The 23155-nt window shown below is 40.1% G+C and overlaps 3 protein-coding genes across 3 annotated transcripts; 1 reads left to right on the top strand and 2 right to left on the bottom strand.

The window, feature by feature from the left end:
* Positions 1-2166: 2166 nt before the first annotated feature.
* On the bottom strand, positions 2167-8447 carry LOC140587764 (uncharacterized). Its single transcript, XM_072709291.1, has 4 exons — positions 7761-8447; positions 7360-7401; positions 2870-5536; positions 2167-2196 (listed from the first exon to the last, which is right to left on the bottom strand). The coding sequence occupies exons 3-4, from the start codon at positions 5534-5536 to the stop codon at positions 2167-2169; spliced, it is 2697 nt and encodes an 898-aa protein (XP_072565392.1). The 5' UTR covers positions 7360-7401; positions 7761-8447.
* Positions 8448-10818: 2371 nt separating this feature from the next.
* On the bottom strand, positions 10819-13699 carry LOC140587676 (uncharacterized). Its single transcript, XM_072709216.1, has 3 exons — positions 12314-13699; positions 12077-12222; positions 10819-11970 (listed from the first exon to the last, which is right to left on the bottom strand). Exons 1-3 carry the CDS (start codon positions 12549-12551, stop codon positions 11278-11280), a joined length of 1077 nt encoding a protein of 358 aa, XP_072565317.1. The 5' UTR covers positions 12552-13699; the 3' UTR covers positions 10819-11277.
* A 64-nt stretch (positions 13700-13763) lies between these two features.
* LOC140587677 (uncharacterized) lies at positions 13764-16047 on the top strand. Its single transcript, XM_072709217.1, has 3 exons — positions 13764-14545; positions 14637-14782; positions 14889-16047. Exons 1-3 carry the CDS (start codon positions 14308-14310, stop codon positions 15579-15581), a joined length of 1077 nt encoding a protein of 358 aa, XP_072565318.1. The 5' UTR covers positions 13764-14307; the 3' UTR covers positions 15582-16047.
* Positions 16048-23155: the final 7108 nt, after the last annotated feature.

Below are 23155 nucleotides of genomic sequence, written 5' to 3'. Positions count from 1 at the left end.
TCACAAATCCTAATTTTCTGTCCAACTGCACACTTCCAGGGCATGAGCTCTGAGACTTACATAGTATTCTGTACTCAGATGCAAATCTCGCCAGGCACATTACTGCAAACTCTTTTGTTTCTGGTCTGGCTTTATATCTATCAGTGATACTGTTCATCCAAATACCTTGTTCATCCTCATTCTCACACTCAGCTTTCTTCCGTATGATGTTCAATGGAAGGCTCATTTTTACCACATTTTCTCCGGTTGGGATAAACTGCACCTTTCGTGATCCCTCTTTCAACCTCATGTTAGTCAGACGATAAACACTTTCCTGGGCCGAAACTTCACGATTGTGCAGGAAAACACTGCCAAGTTGGCGAAGAGCTTCTTTTGCATCAAGGTTACCTTGCTGGGAGGCCTCTTTCTGAGCATTTGCCAGTAGCAGTCCCATCTCTCTCTCAGCTTTGGAAATGTAGGAAATGATGTACACAATACATGAATATGCATCAACCACAAACTGAATGTCCATGTTTGCATTCCAACAGCGTAAAAGGTCTCTGTTATATTGGTTGACCCACACTTCACATGGTCTCCTCTTAAGAACAATGGTAGTTTTCTTTGTGATTCTTGAGTACGCAGCCTGAAATATGTCCTGACTGATACCAATTGTACTAAATAAGGAATCAACAGAGTCATAGTTGGCCTCAGGGTTTAGTACAGCATCCTTCACTTTTTTCATGATAGCGTCTGCTACTTCTTTTTTCAGGGGCTGTCCGTCTGTCTCACCATCTCCAACTTTGCATGATGACACAAATGTTCTGTTGCTTGGAGGACGTGGGAAATTGAATCTACAAGTTTTCCCTTTTTTCTTGCATGTTTTTGAGTGCCTCTTACTATGTTGCTGTACACTACATACAATTTCATGCATTTCATCGTCACCCTCTGGCATTTCACATGTCACATATTGATCAATGAAAGCTGATACCTCATCTTCATCATCTTTGCCAACCTTAGGCGCATCTTCCACCCAAAACAAACAGTGAGTGTGAGGTGATCCTCGTTGCTGAAATTCTACTCTGTAGAAATAATCAACTATTTTGCCAATGGGTTGTGCTTCTGACATGATGACATCTTTTAGGAAGCAGTGGAATCGATAATCAAACATTCTGGCAGCTGTCACAGGATTGTTTTTCAACAGTGCACACCTTTCTGACCAGTCAAGCTCAGCACTTGATGCATCTATGCCATCTTGTTTGAAGATTGCTGTCATAAGTTCTCTCCAGCGTAAATCAGCAGAAGAAAATGAGCAAAACCATGTGGGAATACCAAGCTGTCTTACCATTGCAAACAGATCTTTCTGAACACTTTGCCAAAAAACAGGGGTGCCTCTGATTGGTCTTAGAAATTTATAACCTTCATCAAAATTGAACATCTTTTGTAGAGACTCCTTATTTGTCAAAGTTTCTGATGTGACAGGACACTTATCCCGTGCATCATAGCCCTTTCTCACAGCAATTGACACATTTGACACAACCTGCTGAAGCTCAGACAAATACTGCCCATAAAATATATAGTCCAAGTTTTTCCCAAAACGTCCATCTGCATTAAGAATTCTTGTATTTAAATACCTACACAGTGTCAGTTTTCCCTTCCTTCTGTCATGAAAAGTGCCTGTTCCTTTTGGGAAAAGGACTGGAAAACATTTAGCTTCATTTGACTCATCAGTTAGAAGCCTCACTGGGTTGTTTCCTTCTGCAGGTGCCATAGACATGATTCCATCAAAGTGTTGATCCAACACCTCTTGTGCTATGTCGACAGGTTGAAGACACGTATCCATGTGCATGCCATGTTGTTGTCTATCATGCAGAGTTTCATCCATCTCCTCATCCTCCATGTTATTTTCATTACGCTCTTCATCTGCATGTATGTCACTTACATCACCAGGCACTTCAGTTTTCTGCAGGGGATTAATCCAGTCATCATTGAACTGCACATTGCTATAAAATTTGTTATTCTCTGTAAGATACACCAAAGCCTTCTTTATTTTTTCTGGATGCACAAATTCATATTTGTAATGCCCTTTGTAAGTTAACTTCCGCTTCAACTTCACACGGATCATAAGGTCATCATTATTCACTCTTGGTAAAGATTCAGCTACATTCGAAATGCTTGACGGGACACAAGTCACAGGACCATGAACACCATTTTGTCCACCTTTTGGCAAAGACACAATTCTCATAAAAGGAATATGAATACCAATCAGATGTTGTTCCAGAGTATTTAGACACTGCAACTCAGGAGGAACTGGGTCTAGAGCTAGACAGTTTCCAACGCTCTCTGCTGGCATTTTCCCATCAAGAATCTTTCTATGACATGTGTGACAAATCCATAATGAACCTGTAGGGCCCAACAGACTGCTACAATCATCAGAACAAGTATCTATACATTTGTGTAAGTATGTGTCAGTTATGCACTGCATTGCCAGTAATGCAACTCCTTGTGATTTTTTTAGGTATTCATCTTTTCTGCATATCACAACTTGGTATTTAAACAACATTCGATGACAAACTGAGCAAATGTATACAGGGCCTGTATTTATTTTCTCTCCAAATTGTTCGATCACATACGCAATATCTGTTCTTTTATCCTTCTGCTTAGTTCGTTTCTCAACATTTCTCTTTTTTACTGCAGTAGCAAAATCGCTGTTTGTTTTGTATTTATCAACACTTAACTGCTTCGCACGTTGCTGGTGTTCAATGTCTGTGGCATATTTACTTACACTTGACTGCTTCGCACGTTGCTGGTGTTCAATGTCTGTGGCATATTTACTTACACTTGACTGCTTCGCACGTTGCTGGTGTTCAATGTCTGTGGCATATTTACTTACACTTGACTGCTTCACACGTTGCTGGTGTTCAACATTTGTGGCATATTTCCTAACACTTGACTGCTTCACACATTGCTGGTGTTCAACATTTGTGGCATATTTCCTAACACTCGACTGCTTCACACGTTGCTGGTGTTCAACGTCTGTCGCATACTTGCTCACACTCAACTGCTTTACACGTTGCTGGTGTCTATCATCTGTTGCATATTTGCTCACACTTGACTGCTGTACATATTTGCGGTGCCCCATATCTGTTGCATACTTACTTATACTTGACTGTTTAACATGTTCTCTGTACACTTCATCCTCACGGTAGCGCTTTATGCTTCTCTCAAGTTGTTCCTCCTTGTACACCATACTTACTTCATACCGTCTTTTTTCTCGTTCAAGTTTTCGTCGACTTGATGCCATTTCAGATGGTGTGTTATCGATTTCAGAGCATTGTGTTGCACAACCCTCAGTGTCATGCCCTTTCACACAAATTACAACCTCATAATGTGACTCATTACAATGTTTCAGGTATATACCTCTCTGATCAGAACCAATACATGTGGAGTACTTCAACCATTTGTTGTCAGAGTATGTGAAAATATCCACACCAAGCAGATCAGCGGCAGCTTGAATCTCTACCTCAGATGCCCAAGTACCAACATATTTCATCCGTGATGCAGTGACATACTCAGTGACAGAAGAGTGACCATCTCTAAGACAAGCAACATACCTGGATTCATTTCTTAGTATGTGAGCAACAATAGCACACCTAATTTTCCTGTGTTCTTTCTCATTTCCAGTAATAGCAAAAGCCAGAGATCTGAAAAAGCAGTTGCCATCACCAGTGATTGGCACCATTCTGCAAGGATCACCCATTGGAAACTCTGCATCCATGTTTACATGGCCATGATCAATGTACACCACACCAAGCTTACAGGAAAGCCTTCTTTGCTGCTGGATTGTCAAAGGACTGAACAGAAACTGCTCACTGCGTAGCTCACTGATAAAAACTACATCACCTTCATTGTTCACACGGACATCAACCTCAGGGTCTGTACCATGTGTCACATTTGGCCTTACCACACCATATTGGCTGTCTGACATTCTGGCAAACTGCTGGACTCTGGTCACTGAGGAGTTGTCGTCTGGATGGTCTGATATGTTGGTACGCTGGTTGACACTGGTGACTGAGGACTTACCGTCTGGATGGCCTGACATGCTGGTAAGCTGGTTGACGCTGGTGGCTGGGCAGTTGCCATCTGGATGCTGGTGCAGGATGCTTCGACTAGTCACACTCACAGCTGTAATCTCAAACTGTTCCCCTGTTGCATCTAAAGATAGTCCTAGGGTATCCACATGGTCTAGCAAAGAATCTATGGTAGAGTGGCACACCAATATACTTCTGCCTGATGCGTCGCTTGCTCCATCTCCTCGTCGGGAATGGGAGTCGATCACCACATACCATGACCCTTGCTTAATGATGGCACATGTATTTACTTTAAGAGTAAAAAGACACGCATCATACTGTGAGAATACTCTTCTTACCGCTGCATCAGCTGACATGAAAATGTCACCCATATCTCCATATTCACTGACACCAAACAAGCCAACAAACATGTCATCATGGTAGTTTATTTCATATTTATCACCATTCAATGTGTACTCTGTTGGTAGATCTCTAACTAACAGATACCCAGAAGCATCTCCAATTCTCCTAGCATCTCTGATGGTAGTGTAGAGGTCATCTCCTTTCAGCAGCACTTGATCAATGTCTGTGACTGACCAGGTTAAAACATTCTTTACCTTACACGTTACTATAGCAATCAAACTATTAGCAACACATTGCTTGTTACTGTTGACTCCAAATCGTGGGTGTCCTTGATGGAATGAGCCTCTCACTGCACGTGCCTGAGGAAAATGAGGAGATACACAGATAGTTACAGGGTTCACATGCTGTTGTTGATCCACGGTTGGGTAATAGTTTGGCACTGCCAGGGTATTTCTCAGTTCAAGTTCACTTTCAAGTTCTGTTTCAAGTTCTGTTTCAAGTTTTGTTTCAAGTTTTGTTTCAAGTTCGCATGCTGGTTCACATTCTGGTTCACTTTTGGGGTCAGTCCACTTTGCAGCCTTTCTTTTATGAGGGGGCTGCAGTACCTCGTCCGTCCTTGCCTTATCTTTATCAAGAAAAGGCATACAGAACTCGTCGACGGTCCTACAAATGGCACCCAGGGCGGGAACCCGGTGGTCATGGCTCGTCGGAAAAGTCACAGTCATCGCCGTTTTGGTATTCCGAGAGGGGGGGAACGGGTTAACCCCGTCATCAGTCATAGCCATGACGGACACAGGCCGCTGCTGTGCGGCCTGCTCAGGTTGTTGGTCGTGGCTCGTCAGGAAAGTCACAGTCATCGCCGTTTTGGTATTCCGAGAGGGGGGAAACGGGTTAACCCCGTCATCAGTCATAGCCACGACATGGACGGCAGCAGCAGCGGGGTCAGTCCGTTGGTTGTGGCTCGTCCGATTAGTCACAGTCATCGCCGTTTTGGTATTCCGAGAGGGGGGAAACGGGTTAACCCCGTCATCAGTCATAGCCACATCAAAACTATCAGGAGCTCGCTGCCGGTCCAACAGCCTCTTCTTCGCTGCTGCGGAACGCCGGGAAGCCTTTGTGCGAGGCATCTGCAGATGAACGGGGGGGGGGGGGGAGAAGCACACCTGCTTGCAACTGTACTTTGCACTGATGTTGTCACAAAGCCATCAAATGTGTATACATAGTGCACATCAATCAGGAGCAGTTCCACTAACAGCTTTCTCACCACTTACAGTAAGTCAGTGATGCAGCTGACTCAGCAACTGTCTGGAAGTTACACAACCTACAAACTGAATTTTAACCATTACACTCATTATCCTAAAATAAATATGCCTCATGACTTATGTTTTTTTTTTAATCAGACAAAACACTTACCTGTCACATCTGCATTACACACAAAAGTTTCACCTCAACACTAACTGACCCACGTTTGTGATATGTACACTGTGTGCAGAATTAGGCATGTACTTTATTTGTATCTTGTCGACCAATGTTTTCAGTCCAGATGAACCTAAAACAGAATGTTTAAAAATGGCAAAATGTTTGGTTTTTGATCTGAGTACTTTGTTTTGATAACAGGAAAACATACTTTCCTATGCAGAATGAAGCATGTTTATGATTACTGAAATGGGCCAGAAAAGCACCTTGCAGACAGAAGAAAATCAAAATATTAAAGTGCCAGTCGAAATAACCAAACCTGCTAAACATTCAAAACATAATTATTGTACAATTGATTGTTTTGTGGGCAACACACAAAGAGGATGGAAGCAGCATATAGCGAGGCAACAAAATAACTGCCAAAGTTATGTGTTCAATTAAAAAGAAGACTTTAGAATCAAATGCCACCACTTTTAACAACTGCAATCTGAACGCTCTGGAAGCACTTTGTAGTGTGTTACATGAAATCACTAGGATCAGAATTGCTGTAATATAAGCTCTACGCAATAAAGGTATGCAAGCTAAAAAGTCAAGAATGCACACAGACATGTCAAGAATGATTTTATAAAGGTTTTGTGAAAAAAATCAGATGAGGTGAGAGTGACTCTTGTAGCAGATGGATAGGTCCATGGATGGTCATCTTCTTCGAGCACCCACAGGGCAGTGGAGAAGTGATGGTGTGGGCTGCAGTTATCAGTGATGAACTTGTTGGCTCTTTCAGACTTCCAGGTGGTATAAAATTAACTACTGCCAATTTCTAGAGGAAATTTCAGCAGCTTTCAAAAATGTTATGACATGCATGCAGAACACTGCCCCTTCCTATGATATTCATGCACAACAGTGCCTGTCTCCTTGATATGCATGCAAGACAGTGCCCCTTCCCATGCATCAAAGTATTCCATAGATTAGACAAAAAAGGTCACTGACTTATGACCAGGCTGTCATCATCGCCTGACTCAACGCCCATTAAGAGCTACACAGCCCGAGTGAAGTATGAGATTTACCAAGCAAGCAGGACACTTCTCAGATCAGCATCTGGGACACGGTCCTAGCTGACGTGGCTAATATAAGACAGGATCAAAACAAAGACTTCGGTGGTTCAATGGCAAACAGGCTGATGATGGTCATTCAGAATAAAGGTGACGATACAGGACAATAAACTTGGTGACGTTCGTTGTTCCTTATATAGACTTCAGACAATTTCATTATTATTTCTGTTGATAGTTAAGTGAAAAAAATCCACTTAGTTTCTGATTGCTTGATAATTGTGCCCACAGAAGTGCTTTTCTTTTATTTTCCTTTGTGAAACTATAATGTAACATTTTCTCTAAGTACATTTACTTAGAGCAAAAGAAAAACTTCAGAATGTATAATTCTGCCCAACTGTTGGCAAGAAATATCTCCGGAAATATTACTTGCCTAATTCTGCACACAGTGTATGTCAGTGTATGTTGTCTAAGTACACAAAGCATACCGTATATCACTTTCTCCTCAAGGGTGGCAGTCCAGCACAACTCTGCAGAGAAAAGTGACACACAAGTTTCATTTCATAAACATTTGCCAACAGTCACCTTCATTGAAAACACCATGTAAAGTTGATATACCTTTCAATGTTATTCAACTTAAGAAAACCTCAAACACGATTGCTGATAGACATCACCCTAAAAATATTTACTTTTGATTCCTGTGATATCACAGCCCTTCAGTCTACAAAGACAACATGCATCAGTTAATGATTGACAGGTGCATTTGTACATACATTTCATTAGTATATGCAGCTGCATGATAAACTTCCCATAAACGTACAGACAGATTTTGCACTGTACCATTCTTAGTAGTGCAATGGCACAAAGACAATACTACATATATTCTTACCTCTTGCAACGCGAGCAGCAAAATCTAAAACACAAGCCTTGCTATAGCGGAGACCTGGAAGCGGTCACGTACGGCAGACAATCAGAACCGTAAAAACAAGTCCCCCTTTCGGCGAATGTCTACTGAGCGTAAAGAAAATGTCTGCCGCGAAAACAAAATGTCCGCCACAGAAAGGCGTCTTCGCCGCTATGCCGAATTAATGCTTTACCAGCTTATCCTTTTATAAAGTTAGTTGTTTAATCTAAATTAATATTCCACAGACTTAACTCTTAAAGCATATAGCAGCAAACCTTTAACATACAACTAAAAACACCTTCGGCTGACAATCACTTGTTGTAAACAATAACTACTAATCGAATTTTAATAACACAGAAGGATTTCAAACATCGCCAGGCTGTTTCAGAATACTTCGTTTTTGCTTAACTCGATAACATGTGTTATTGTAGGGAGTCCGGGCTAAATGTTAGTAGTTTCGGTTGCAAACCTACAATCGATTTGTACGACAGACACGCGTATTTAATAAATGCTTCCCAGCGATTATTAATTGCTTTTATAAAACCAAGACCGAACTGAGAATACTAAAAAAAAACCTTAGCACATCTTAAACCATCTAAAAACAGAAAACAGCAAATCGTCAACAAACAACAATTTAAACAACAATTAAAAAGATGTGTCGTCAGACAATATTACATATATTCTTACCTCTTGCAACGCTAGCAGCAAAATCAAAAAGACAAGCCTTGCTATGGCGGGGGGAAGCGGTCACGTACGGCAGCCAATCAGAACCCTAAAAACACATCCCCCTGTCGGCGAATGTCTATACTGAGCTTAAACAAAATGTCCGCCTCAGAAAGGCGTCTTCGCCGCTATGCCGAATTAATGCTTAACCAGCTTATCCCTTTATGAAGTTAGTTTAGTCTAAATTAATAAATTCCACAGACTTAGCTCTTAAAGCATATAGCAGCAAACCTTTAACATACAACTAAAAACACCTTCGGCTGACAAAGAGCATATGATAACCCAATTAAAAAAGTAATAAAGTACAAATCCGACACTGACCAAAAAGCAATCATTTGCGTGCCGTTTGCGGTAAATTCCTTGTTGTAAACAATAACTACTAATCGAATTTTAATAACACAGAAGGATTTCAAACATCGCCTGGCTGTTTCAGAATGCTTCGTTTTTGCTTAACCCGATAACATGTCTTATTGTAGGCAGTCCGGGCTAAATGTTAGTAAACGAAAATAAAGTTTATTTATTTAAAACTGAGGTACGCCTATCTAAAATCCAACAACAAGCAATCCAGCGAAAGAGGAAATGCTGCTTTCTGAAACTGACCGCAGCCGTTCGTAAAACTATTTATATTCATGGCTATATTTCACTGTTTGCCCGCTTTTTAGTCTTCACCGAGTAGGCCTATAGTCAATTAAACCGCAGATAATACCTAAGTAATAACAGGCGCTCTAAAACTACTAAAACGTTAAAACTGGACTGCATTATGCGTCTAGTTTCGGTCGCAAACCTACAATCGATTTGTACGACAGACACGCGTATTTAATAAATGCTTCCCAGCGATTATTAATTGCTTTTATAAAACAAAGACCGAACTGAGAATGATACTAAAAAAAACCTTAGCACAACTTAAACCATCTAAAAACAGAAAACAGCAAGTCGTCAACAAACTACAATTAAAAAGATGTGTCGTCAGACAATATTACATAGCCTATATTCTTACCTCTTGCAACGCGACCAGCAAAATCAAAAAGACAAGCCTTGCTATGGCGGGGGAATGTGGTCACGTACGGCAGCCAATCAGAACCGTAAAAACACGTCCCCCTGTCGGCGAATGTCTACTGAGCTTAAACAAGAGAAAGGCGTCTTCGCCTATGCCCAATTAATGCTTAACCAGTTTATCCCTTTATGAAGTTAGTTTAGTCTAAATTAATAAATTCCACAGACTTAGCTCTTAAAGCATATAGCAGCAAACCTTTAACATACAACTAAAAACACCTTCGGCTGACAAAGAGCATATGATAACCCAATTAAAAAAGTAATAAAGTACAACTCCGACACTGACCAAAAAGCAATCATTTGCGTGCCGTTTGCGGTAAATCCCTTGTTGTAAACAATAACTACTAATCGAATTTTAATAACACAGAAGGATTCAAAACATCAAGATTTCAAACATCGCCTGGCTGTTTCAGAATGCTTCGTTTTTGCTTAACCCGATAACATGTCTTATTGTAGGCAGTCCGGGCTAAATGTTAGTAAACGAAAATAAAGTTTATTTATTTAAAACTGAGGTACGCCTATCTAAAACATTAAAACTGGACTGCATTATGCGTTTAGTTTCGGTCGCAAACCTACAATCGATTTGTACGACAGACACGCGTATTTAATAAACGCTTCCCAGCGATTATTAATTGCTTTTGTAAAACCAAGACTGAACTGAGAATGATACTAAAGAAACCTTAGCACAACTTAAACCATCTAAAAACAGAAAACACCAAATCGTAAACAAACTACAGTTAAAAAGATCTGCCGTCAGACAATATTACAAATACACTTACCTCTTGCAACGCCAGCAGCAAAATCTAAAATACAAGCCTTGTATAGCGGACACCTGGAAGCGGTCACGTACAGTACGGCAGCCAATTAGAACCGTAAAAACACGTCCCCCTGTCGGCGAATGTGTGTCAATATGTTGTAATTACATATTCTAAACTACAAACATTTTCTGATATATTAGACTGTGAAACTAACATATTTGGCAAGCTTGTAATAAGTGTAGTCTAACAAAATACAATTAAGCAAATCGCCTGCACTGTTCATTAGCTCAGAAAATGCGGGCTTTGACACAATTTAATGTTATGAAAATGAGCTATACAAATGAACAGTATATTTTCATGAGAGGTCGATTTGGCTACATACAGTATGTATATGCTCTCCTCTCAATAAATAGAACATTTTAAATCATAATGAAGTTCACAAACAAACATTCCCATAGTACGATTTGCCTTTAAACCCAAACAACTTCAAAAACATGAAACATTCACAGTCAATTTGACGTGGTTTTACTTTATAACACATAAAACACAAACCAAAATACAACCGAATTCGCCCTTCTCATGTAATACAAACTGTCATGTCACAAACAAATAGGTCAAACAAGAAGTAATGTACAGTACAATTAGTAGTCCCATACTACTGCCATTTACACAAACTTTATACAAAAAACTTCAAAACTTCACGCTCACAGCAACAGTAATGTACAGTACAAGTAGCCCTATACACCTGCTATTTACACAAACTTTATACAAAAAACTTCAAAACGTCACGCTCACAGCAACAGTAATGTACAGTACAAGTAGTCATATACTACTGCTATTTACACAAACTTTATACAAAAAACATCAAAACTTCACGCTCAGACTGTCAGAGCAACACAACAAACATATTAAACTAAAAACAGATCACGCTAATACAAAACAAACTACTCCGGCGAGTCATCACATCTCTAGCTAGACGAAGGGACTGCGCTATCTGCAATGTCTACAATAGAAGAAACGTTGCATTCGTCGTCAAAAGAGAACTGAAGGCATTCCTCAAAAAGAAGATGCTCTTCAATAGCTTCCTCTTTGTCCATTAATGATGTTATATTCCGTCGTTTTAAATAGTCCACCAGAGTACAGTGTCCGACAGTCAATGTATAATCTGCGCCGTCATCATTTTTCACTTTTAAAGTTCCGCGTAATACTTTTGAAAATGCCCCCGATTTCTGCAGCATCCTGCAGCTCTGGCATCGTGCAAACCTGCTCTGGCTGTCCCAAGTATCCTGCCGGCTTCCACACAGGGCACACTTCAGGCTTGCCTTAATCTCAGCTCCACATATGGAAGCCTTCACCGTCACAACCGATTCCTCTTCTTGTACAGCGTCCGCGTCTCCCACATCCAAATCGCAGATCTTCTCAATCATGCTCTCTACGGTTGTTGTTAGTTCCACTTTCCCTTCAAAAACTCTAGTCGAAAGCTCCGTAAAGACGTAAGATGAGTCAACCTCCACGTCATGGATCAGTCTCTCCCAAACGCAAAGACTCATCTGGGCAGTTCCATCAAAGACTGTGAATCTCTTCACCTCTTTGTCGCTGCCTCTAATGCTTACAGTTTTCTGCAATGACGCTGCCACGACCTTGGCTTTCACCAAAGGCACCTATAGGAATGAACACCAGTCATTACTTTTCTAAACTTCTCATCCAGAAATAGCGAAATTTTACAAAAGGTGTACATTGTCATTGCAAACTTATTCTTAAACGCACCTTCTTGCCTGCCGGCAGAGCTGTGACATCAACCAGTGTCTGCCTAACGGGTGCTGCAGGTTTCCGAAAAGGAAACGTCACCTTCGTTACAGACAGCTCGGTCAACTGGTTCCCCATCACGTCGAAGTCAGACGTGCCTTTAAAACCTACCAAAAAAAAAAAAAAACCAACAGACATTAATACATACTCAGTAACAACCATGTCCTGGAAAACTGTGCTCTGTAAAGCAATACTTACTCAAAGCCTTTCTGACATGTGTCAGGCGTATTGCCGTGCCATTATCTGAAGCTTGGCTGAACAGCGCACGCTTTCTCGGACTGAAGATGGTCACATCGTGAAATTCTTCACGTCCAGTCTGTAGTACAGCATTAAAAAAACCTCTGTTTTTAGTGGTGAATTTTAATGCTGAGATAGAGTGGATATAGCCACTGACTACGTCTGTGTCCATCCTCATTTTCTTCGCTGGAGTCTCCATGTCGAAAAAGCAATTAGAAAAACATGCAAAACACCCCAATATATATACTGCTGGGACATGCCATTAACCTCCCCTTATTACACGACTCTCTGGAATGCTTGATTCTGATTGGTCAGGTGAGACATTTGCAGGTTTGTTCTTTTCAAATAATAACCGCTCTTTTCAAATAATAACCGCTCCAAAGTAATAACGCATAGCCGCTACTACTTGTATGTTTAAAATGTTAGTCACGTCGTACTATATCGTTTCGCCGAAAGATAAAAATGTTAATTTAAAACAAATATGCCAAGAAAATGTTTCAAATTCATATTCATATATTGTCTCGTGTAGAGTTAATGTTGTCTACACTGACTATAATTTATGTTTTTGTATTTGGGTACATATGTTTGTTCCTTATTTTATTTTTCCTTATTTATATAATTTTCTATGTCCGACATGGGGACTGCACCTAATTTCATTGTACTTGTCACAATGACAATAAAGTTATTCTGATATTCATGTCCAGTTTTTTTCCTTATGTGGCAAGTAGCCGTGTAATAAACTGGATAATGTACAGGCAGCCGGTAGTTATCGCGAAATAAGCCCCGACAGTGTGATCAGGACCCGACGCCAATGTTTCAAATTCATATTCATGTCCAGTTTTTTTCCTTATGTGGCAAGTAGCCGTGTAAGTAAGGGATAATGTACAGGCAGCCGGTAGTTATCGCGAAATAAGCCCCTTCAGTGTGATACAAGACCCTCCGCTTCTTGTATCACACTGAAGGGGCTTATTTCGCGATAATTAGTACAACGTGACTAACATTTTAAACATACAAGTAGTAGCGGCTAGGGGTTATTACTTTGGAGCGGTTATTATTTGAAAAGAGCGGTTATTATTTGAAAAGAACGAACCTGCAAATGTCTCAACTGACCAATCAGAATCAAGCATTCCAGAGAGTCGTGTAATAAGCGGGATAATGTACAGGCAGCCGGTAGTTATCGCGAAATAAGCCCCGACCGTGTGATCAGGACCCGACGCCAATGTTTCAAATTCATATTCATGTCCAGTTTTTTTCCTTATGTGGCAAGTAGCCGTGTAAGTAAGGGATAATGTACAGGCAGCCAGTAATTATCGCGAAATAAGCCCCTTCAGTGTGATACAAGACTCTCCGCTTCTTGTATCACACTGTCGGGGCTTATTTCGCGATAATTACCGGCTGCCTGTACATTATCCAGTTTATTACATGGCTACTTGCCACATAAGGAAAAAAACTGGACATGAATATCAGAATAACTTTATTGTCATTGTAACAAGTACAACTAAATTAGGTGCAGTCCCCATGTCGGACATAGAGAATTATATAAATAAGGAAAAATAAAATAAGGAACAAACATATGTACCCAAATACAAAAACATAAATTATAGTCAGTGTAGACAACATTAACTCTACACGAGACAATATATGAATATGAATTTGAAACATTTTCTTGGCATATTTGTTTTAAATTAACATTTTTATCTTTCGGCGAAACGATATAGTACGACGTGACTAACATTTTAAACATACAAGTAGTAGCGGCTATGCGTTATTACTTTGGAGCGGTTATTATTTGAAAAGAGCGGTTATTATTTGAAAAGAACAAACCTGCAAATGTCTCACCTGACCAATCAGAATCAAGCATTCCAGAGAGTCGTGTAATAAGGGGAGGTTAATGGCATGTCCCAGCAGTATATATATTGGGGTGTTTTGCATGTTTTTCTAATTGCTTTTTCGACATGGAGACTCCAGCGAAGAAAATGAGGATGGACACAGACGTAGTCAGTGGCTATATCCACTCTATCTCAGCATTAAAATTCACCACTAAAAACAGAGGTTTTTTTAATGCTGTACTACAGACTGGACGTGAAGAATTTCACGATGTGACCATCTTCAGTCCGAGAAAGCGTGCGCTGTTCAGCCAAGCTTCAGATAATGGCACGGCAATACGCCTGACACATGTCAGAAAGGCTTTGAGTAAGTATTGCTTTACAGAGCACAGTTTTCCAGGACATGGTTGTTACTGAGTATGTATTAATGTCTGTTGGTTTTTTTTTTTTTTTGGTAGGTTTTAAAGGCACGTCTGACTTCGACGTGATGGGGAACCAGTTGACCGAGCTGTCTGTAACGAAGGTGACGTTTCCTTTTCGGAAACCTGCAGCACCCGTTAGGCAGACACTGGTTGATGTCACAGCTCTGCCGGCAGGCAAGAAGGTGCGTTTAAGAATAAGTTTGCAATGACAATGTACACCTTTTGTAAAATTTCGCTATTTCTGGATGAGAAGTTTAGAAAAGTAATGACTGGTGTTCATTCCTATAGGTGCCTTTGGTGAAAGCCAAGGTCGTGGCAGCGTCATTGCAGAAAACTGTAAGCATTAGAGGCAGCGACAAAGAGGTGAAGAGATTCACAGTCTTTGATGGAACTGCCCAGATGAGTCTTTGCGTTTGGGAGAGACTGATCCATGACGTGGAGGTTGACTCATCTTACGTCTTTACGGAGCTTTCGACTAGAGTTTTTGAAGGGAAAGTGGAACTAACAACAACCGTAGAGAGCATGATTGAGAAGATCTGCGATTTGGATGTGGGAGACGCGGACGCTGTACAAGAAGAGGAATCGGTTGTGACGGTGAAGGCTTCCATATGTGGAGCTGAGATTAAGGCAAGCCTGAAGTGTGCCCTGTGTGGAAGCCGGCAGGATACTTGGGACAGCCAGAGCAGGTTTGCACGATGCCAGAGCTGCAGGATGCTGCAGAAATCGGGGGCATTTTCAAAAGTATTACGCGGAACTTTAAAAGTGAAAAATGATGACGGCGCAGATTATACATTGACTGTCGGACACTGTACTCTGGTGGACTATTTAAAACGACGGAATATAACATCATTAATGGACAAAGAGGAAGCTATTGAAGAGCATCTTCTTTTTGAGGAATGCCTTCAGTTCTCTTTTGACGACGAATGCAACGTTTCTTCTATTGTAGACATTGCAGATAGCGCAGTCCCTTCGTCTAGCTAGAGATGTGATGACTCGCCGGAGTAGTTTGTTTTGTATTAGCGTGTTCTGTTTTTAGTTTAATATGTTTGTTGTGTTGCTCTGACAGTCTGAGCGTGAAGTTTTGAGGTTTTTTGTATAAAGTTTGTGTAAATAGCAGTAGTATATGACTACTTGTACTGTACATTACTGTTGCTGTGAGCGTGACGTTTTGAAGTTTTTTGTATAAAGTTTGTGTAAATAGCAGGTGTATAGGGCTACTTGTACTGTACATTACTGTTGCTGTGAGCGTGAAGTTTTGAAGTTTTTTGTATAAAGTTTGTGTAAATGGCAGTAGTATGGGACTACTAATTGTACTGTACATTACTTCTTGTTTGACCTATTTATTTGTGACATGACAGTTTGTATTACATGAGAAGGGCGAATTCGGTTGTATTTTGGTTTGTGTTTTATGTGTTATAAAGTAAAACCACGTCAAATTGACTGTGAATGTTTCATGTTTTTGAAGTTGTTTGGGTTTAAAGGCAAATCGTACTATGGGAATGTTTGTTTGTGAACTTCATTATGATTTAAAATGTTCTATTTATTGAGAGGAGAGCATATACATACTGTATGTAGCCAAATCGACCTCTCATGAAAATATACTGTTCATTTGTATAGCGCATTTTCATAACATTAAATTGTGTCAAAGCCCGCATTTTCTGAGCTAATGAACAGTGCAGGCGATTTGCTTAATTGTATTTTGTTAGACTACACTTATTACAAGCTTGCCAAATATGTTAGTTTCACAGTCTAATATATCAGAAAATGTTTGTAGTTTAGAATATGTAATTACAACATATTGACACACATTTGCCGACAGGGGGACGTGTTTTTACGGTTCTAATTGGCTGCCGTACTGTACGTGACCGCTTCCAGGTGTCCGCTATACAAGGCTTGTATTTTAGATTTTGCTGCTGGCGTTGCAAGAGGTAAGTGTATTTGTAATATTGTCTGACGGCAGATCTTTTTAACTGTAGTTTGTTTACGATTTGGTGTTTTCTGTTTTTAGATGGTTTAAGTTGTGCTAAGGTTTCTTTAGTATCATTCTCAGTTCAGTCTTGGTTTTACAAAAGCAATTAATAATCGCTGGGAAGCGTTTATTAAATACGCGTGTCTGTCGTACAAATCGATTGTAGGTTTGCGACCGAAACTAAACGCATAATGCAGTCCAGTTTTAATGTTTTAGATAGGCGTACCTCAGTTTTAAATAAATAAACTTTATTTTCGTTTACTAACATTTAGCCCGGACTGCCTACAATAAGACATGTTATCGGGTTAAGCAAAAACGAAGCATTCTGAAACAGCCAGGCGATGTTTGAAATCTTGATGTTTTGAATCCTTCTGTGTTATTAAAATTCGATTAGTAGTTATTGTTTACAACAAGGGATTTACCGCAAACGGACGCAAATGATTGCTTTTTGGTCAGTGTCGGAGTTGTACTTTATTACTTTTTTAATTGGGTTATCATATGCTCTTTGTCAGCCGAAGGTGTTTTTAGTTGTATGTTAAAGGTTTGCTGCTATATGCTTTAAGAGCTAAGTCTGTGGAATTTATTAATTTAGACTAAACTAACTTCATAAAGGGATAAGCTGGTTAAGCATTAATTCGGCATATCGGCGAAGACGCCTTTCTCTTGTTTAAGCTCAGTAGACATTCGCCGACAGGGGGATGTGTTTTTACGGTTCTGATTGGCTGCCGTACGTGACCACATTCCCCCGCCACAGCAAGGCTTGTCTTTTTGATTTTGCTGGTCGCGTTGCAAGAGGTAAGAATATATGTAATATTGTCTGACGACATATCTTTTTAATTGTAGTTTGTTGACGACTTGCTGTTTTCTGTTTTTAGATGGTTTAAGTTATGCTAAGGTTTTTTTTAGTATCATTCTCAGTTCGGTCTTTGTTTTATAAAAGCAATTAATAATCGCTGGGAAGCATTTATTAAATACGCGTGTCTGTCGTACAAATCGACTGTAGGTTTGCGACCGAAACTAGACGCATAATGCAGTCCAGTTTTAACGTTTTAGTAGTTTTAGAGCGCCTGTTATTACTTAGGTATTATCTGCGGTTTAATTGACTATAGGCCTACTCGGTGAAGACTAAAAAGCGGACAAACAGTGAAATATAGCCATGAATATAAATAGTTTTACGAACGGCTGGGGTCAGTTTCAGAAAGCAGCATTTCCTCTTTCGCTGGATTGCTTGTTGTTGGATTTTAGATAGGCGTACCTCAGTTTTAAATAAATAAACTTTATTTTCGTTTACTAACATTTAGCCCGGACTGCCTACAATAAGACATGTTATCGGGTTAAGCAAAAACGAAGCATTCTGAAACAGCCAGGCGATGTTTGAATCCTTCTGTGTTATTAAAATTCGATTAGTAGTTATTGTTTACAACAAGGGATTTACCGCAAACGGCACGCAAATGATTGCTTTTTGGTCAGTGTCGGAGTTGTACTTTATTACTTTTTTAATTGGGTTATCTAGGGTGACCAGATAATCCATGTCAGGGAGGACACATTGAGCTAGGACAGGATTTGTAAAATACCATTTAAATTAAAAGGACCTGGATCTCAGTTAAGCACCGAATTCTTGCTGTGTGCTGATTGATCAGTCTCCTATAATCATGCATATGCCACTAATGTTAATGTGTAACAGCTGGATGAGTTTTTCAATCAAACCAGTCAAAGCACAAGAAGAAGTGAGCTATTTAGCCAAACACAGGTGCCTTTCAGTTTTAAAGTAGTTTGTAAAACCTGGAGTAGCTTAAAGTGTCCTCCCTGACATGGATTATCTGGTCAGCCTAGGTTATCATATGCTCTTTGTCAGCCGAAGGTGTTTTTAGTTGTATGTTAAAGGTTTGCTGCTATATGCTTTAAGAGCTAAGTCTGTTGAATTTATTAATTTAGACTAAACTAACTTCATAAAGGGATAAACTGGTTAAGCATTAATTCGGCTTATTACATGGCTCTCTGGAATGCTTGATTCTGATTGGTCAGTTGAGACATTTGCAGGTTCGTTCTTTTCAAATAACCTCTCCAAAGTAATAACGCATGGTCACGTGGTACTATATCGTTTCGCGGAAGGGTAAAAATGCTAATTTAAAACAAATATGCCAATAAAATGTTTCAAATTTATATTGATGTCCAGGTTTTTTCCTTATGTGACAAATAGCTGTGTAATAAGCGGTATAATGTACAGGCAGCCGGTAGTCATCGCGAAATAAGCCCCTTCAGTGTGATACAAGGCCCTCCGCTTCGCGTCGGGTCCTGATCACACTGTCGGGGCTTATTTCTGCGATAACTACCGGCTGACTGTACATTATCCCTTACATAGCGGCGAAGACGCCTTTCTGTGGCGGACATTTTGTTTGTGCTCAGTAGACATTCGCCAAAAGGGGGACATGTTTTTACGGTTCTGATTGGCTGCCGTACGTGACCGCTTTCCGGTGTCCGCCATTGCAAGGCTTGTCTTTTAGATTTTGCTGCTGGCATTGCAAGAGGTAAGAATATCTGTAATATTGTCTGACGGCACATCTTTTTAATTGTAGTTTGTTGACGATTTGCTGTTTTCTGTTTTTAGATGGTTTAAGTTATGCTAATGTTTTTTTAGTATCATTCTCATTTAGGTCTTGGTTTTATAAAAGCAATTAATAATCGCTGGGAAGCAGCCACACCAGCCGCAATAATCGCTGGCCACCAGCCACACCCAAACCATACAGGTGCCATGGCCATTTCAATCAGACAGCTATATCTCAGGCATGCCTCAGCCAATCATCACCAAACTTTAATATGTCGTGTAGGATAGTACTCCGGAAGGGCCGTCCAAATTTGGTGCCGATCGGTCAAACGGGGGCGCTACAACCACTGTCCATATATTTCTAAGACCCACCTTAGCAAATTAAGCTGAAATGTCCTTATTTCTCATAAAACCTTGAAAGAAGTGTTACCTTTCCCTTCACCTGAGTCTATATTTTTTATTTGCTTTAATTTTTCACCAATTTGCCTCATAGAACATTATCAGACTTAATTTACACATAAGAAGGCCTGAAAGTATTGAATACAATTTCTAAAATGGAGCGCTGACTCCACCTGCTGGCCACACTATTTCCATGCCCATTTCATTCAAATAGCTATATCTCTGGCGTGCTTCATCCAATCCTCACAAAATTTGACGCACATCTGTGTTACTAGACTTCAGAAATACCTTCCAAGTTTGGTGGCAATCGGTCAAACGGGGGCACTACAGCCACTGTCCTACTATGTCTAAGACCAACCTTGGTTAATGCAGCTGAAATCTGCTTATTGTTTATTTAAAAATTAAAATATTAATCACCTTTCCCTTCATCTGAGTCCATATTTTTAATCTGCTTATATTTTCCTGCCATTTGACTTTTACAAATCTTTCAAACTTCAATCTTTCTTCAGGCTGTGTACACTGCAGCAATTACAATTTTATAATAAATTGGCCAGCAGGTGGAGTCAGCGCTCCATTTCAATAATGCCTTCAATACTTTTAGCCTTTCTCCTGTCTAAATGTACGACCTAGAATAGGATACAGCATGATATTACTGCTGTTACATGTCACACTACGCAACTCAGCACTTTGTTAAGAATATGCAACACAGCCTATGTTTACACAGGCAGTATAAAAAAGCAACTATGTAATATCTACACTTACCAGACCAGGTATGAAGGTCCCTAAATCTACCAACTAGTCAGGCCATCTGACCCAAAACATGTATTAAGTCAGGCTAAGGCACTCCACCACAGGGTTCTACATTCTGTCCTGCATTTGCTGACCTGTTAGACCGATACTAACTAGTCTATATCCTGATTTCTACCTACTACTCAGACTATCTCACCAAAACATTACATTCAGTCAGGTTCAGGCACTACACCACAGGGTCCTACATTCTGTCCTACATTTCCTGACCTGTTAGACGGACACTCAACAATCTCCATCCTGATTTCTACCTTCTACTCAAACCATCTGTTGTCCTACCTGTCCTACCTGTCCTACTTGTCATACCCTTTGGACCCTTCAGTAACTGCCTGCAGTTTCTAGTTATTATTATTTTTTTCCTGCCCTAAAACTGAATGTACAGCCTAAACCATAAGAGCTAGACCAACCAAACTTGGTAAGATGATGTCAATTCCTACCCGCTACTCAGATTCTCTGACCCAGTCCTGTCAGCCAGATGGGGGCGCCTTAGCGCCCCCCAACACGTTTCGGTCGATATCTCCTGTCCTGTTAGTCCTACAATCAAAATTCTTTGTTCTACATATACAGACAGCAAAGCCCTACCAACTTGCCATTTGGACTATGAAGCTCCGCCTACTTAGATTTTTTGCTAATTTGCATAATTTGCAAATCCTACTTTTCCCTTCAAGTCCTAGCTTGTTCTACCAAATCAGACAAATGAGGTGTCAAACGAATCAGAACTCTGAGCTGATCAAGAATCATCAACAAAATTCAGACATTTTTATATACTACGGCCATTAGCCACGCCCAAACAATGGCCAAATTTCGCCCATTTTGGTCTGACGGCTATAACTTGGCAATTCCTTGGCCTACCTTGACCAAATTTGAAATCCTACCTCGCAACACCATCCTGGGGACACGGTCCAAGGCGGGCCGCATTTCGTCAATAGGGGGCGCTATAACTAAAAACTGGCAGTATCTCCTGACTGCCTTGGCCAATCTAACTGAAATTTGGCAGATATGTACTAGGACGCAGCCTGTGGTCAGTCACATACAATGGCAGTAATTCGTCCTTAAAGAGTGGCCGCCATCATCCAATCAAAATCAAGCAGCCATTTGACAGGCTTATCAATGATCAATCTAAATCAAATTTGGGTGATACATTTGTGCTCTCACCCTCTGCCTACCCTGTAAAGGACACCTCACTCGGCCAGATGGGGGCGCTACAGTGACAACTTTTGCGTTTCTGCCTATTTCTCGAGAATGGTGAAGCCTACAATCAACATTTACTGCCAGGTCAATTCAGTACGACATGCCAAATCAAACAACATGTAGAACTTGCTTCTGCACCTTAGCATTTTTACATAATTCATATTGGTCTGAAAACAAGACATTTCGTTAGCCTCCTAGGATTTTCACCAAACCTACACAAATCTGGTATCATTTAAATCAGGAGACAGTCCTTATATATAATTATCCAAAAAAACCTAAACTTTCAATGAGGATCGGCCACCAGCCACACCCAAACCATATAGGTGCCATGGCCAATTCAATCAGACAGCTATATCTTAGGCGTGCCTCAACCAATCATCACCAAACTTAAATATATAATGTAGGACATTACTCGGAAAGGGCCCTCCAAATTTTGTGCCGATCGGTCAAACGGGGGCGCTACAGCAATATAACATGTCTGTATAAACCTGGAAAATCAGTTCAATTTACATTGTTCTTATTTCTGTTCCAGTCACATATTACTGATAAAAATCATTTGTCCTGCAAGTTCTGTGTGTCATTCCAAATCAAGATATATGCAATGCCTAATGATAGTCATTTCCATTCCCTTGTGATATTTAAAAACTTTAAAAATTACATATTGCTATAACTACTACAATATCCAGCTGAAGTACGTCATTCTGGTAGTAGATCAATCAGGAGATGGCCTTTATGGATAATTTATAAAAATAACTTGACCTACCTGTATGCTATGGCCACCAGCTACACCTAACCTGCAACATTTAAATGCTCATTTCAATCAAACAGATAAATCTAAGGCATACTTTATCTGATCTTCACCAAATTTGACCCACTAATGTACCACTGCACCTCAGACAGACCCTCCAAATTTGGTGCCAATTGGTCAAATGGGGGTGCTACAGCTACTGTCCATATATGTCTAAGACCCACCTTAGCAAATTCAGCTGAAATGTCCTTCTTTCTCATAAATCCTTCAAAGAATTTTTACCTTTCCCTACACCTTAGTCCATATTTTTAAGTTCCTTTCATTTTTCACCAATTTGCCTTATACAACATTATCAGACTTCATTTACAAATGAGAAGGTCAGAAAGCATTTAATATCATTTCTAAAATGGAGCGCTGACTCCACCTGCTGGCCACAACATTTCCATTCCCATTTCATTCAAACAGCTAAATCTCAGGCATGCTTCATCCGATCCTTACAAAATTTGATTCACTTCTGTATGACTGGACTACAGACAGATCTTTCAAGTTTGGTGGCGATCAGTCAATCTGGAGCAGTACAGCCACTGTCCTAGTATGTCTAATACCTACCTTGGCTAATTCAGCTGAAATATCCTTCATAATACTTTCAAGGAATTAACTTTCCCTTCACCTCAGTCCATATTTTTAAGCTCCTTTCATTTTTCTGCTATTTGACTTATAGAAAATTATCAGATTTTATTTATAAGCCAGGCATTATATATTGCAGATTTTTCTCTTTTTTGTATTAAATTGGCCAGTAGGTGGAGATGGTGCTCTATTTATATTGCAATTTTTTGGATTTTTTTTTTATAGACTAGCCAGCAGGTGGAGTTCATCCTCTATTTCATTAATGCCAT

Source organism: Paramormyrops kingsleyae, chromosome 2, assembly GCF_048594095.1.
Source record: "Paramormyrops kingsleyae isolate MSU_618 chromosome 2, PKINGS_0.4, whole genome shotgun sequence".
Lineage (NCBI taxonomy): Eukaryota > Metazoa > Chordata > Actinopteri > Osteoglossiformes > Mormyridae > Paramormyrops > Paramormyrops kingsleyae.
The sequence above is the reverse complement of the archived record's forward strand: the minus strand, read 5'-3'. Positions and strand labels throughout refer to the sequence as shown.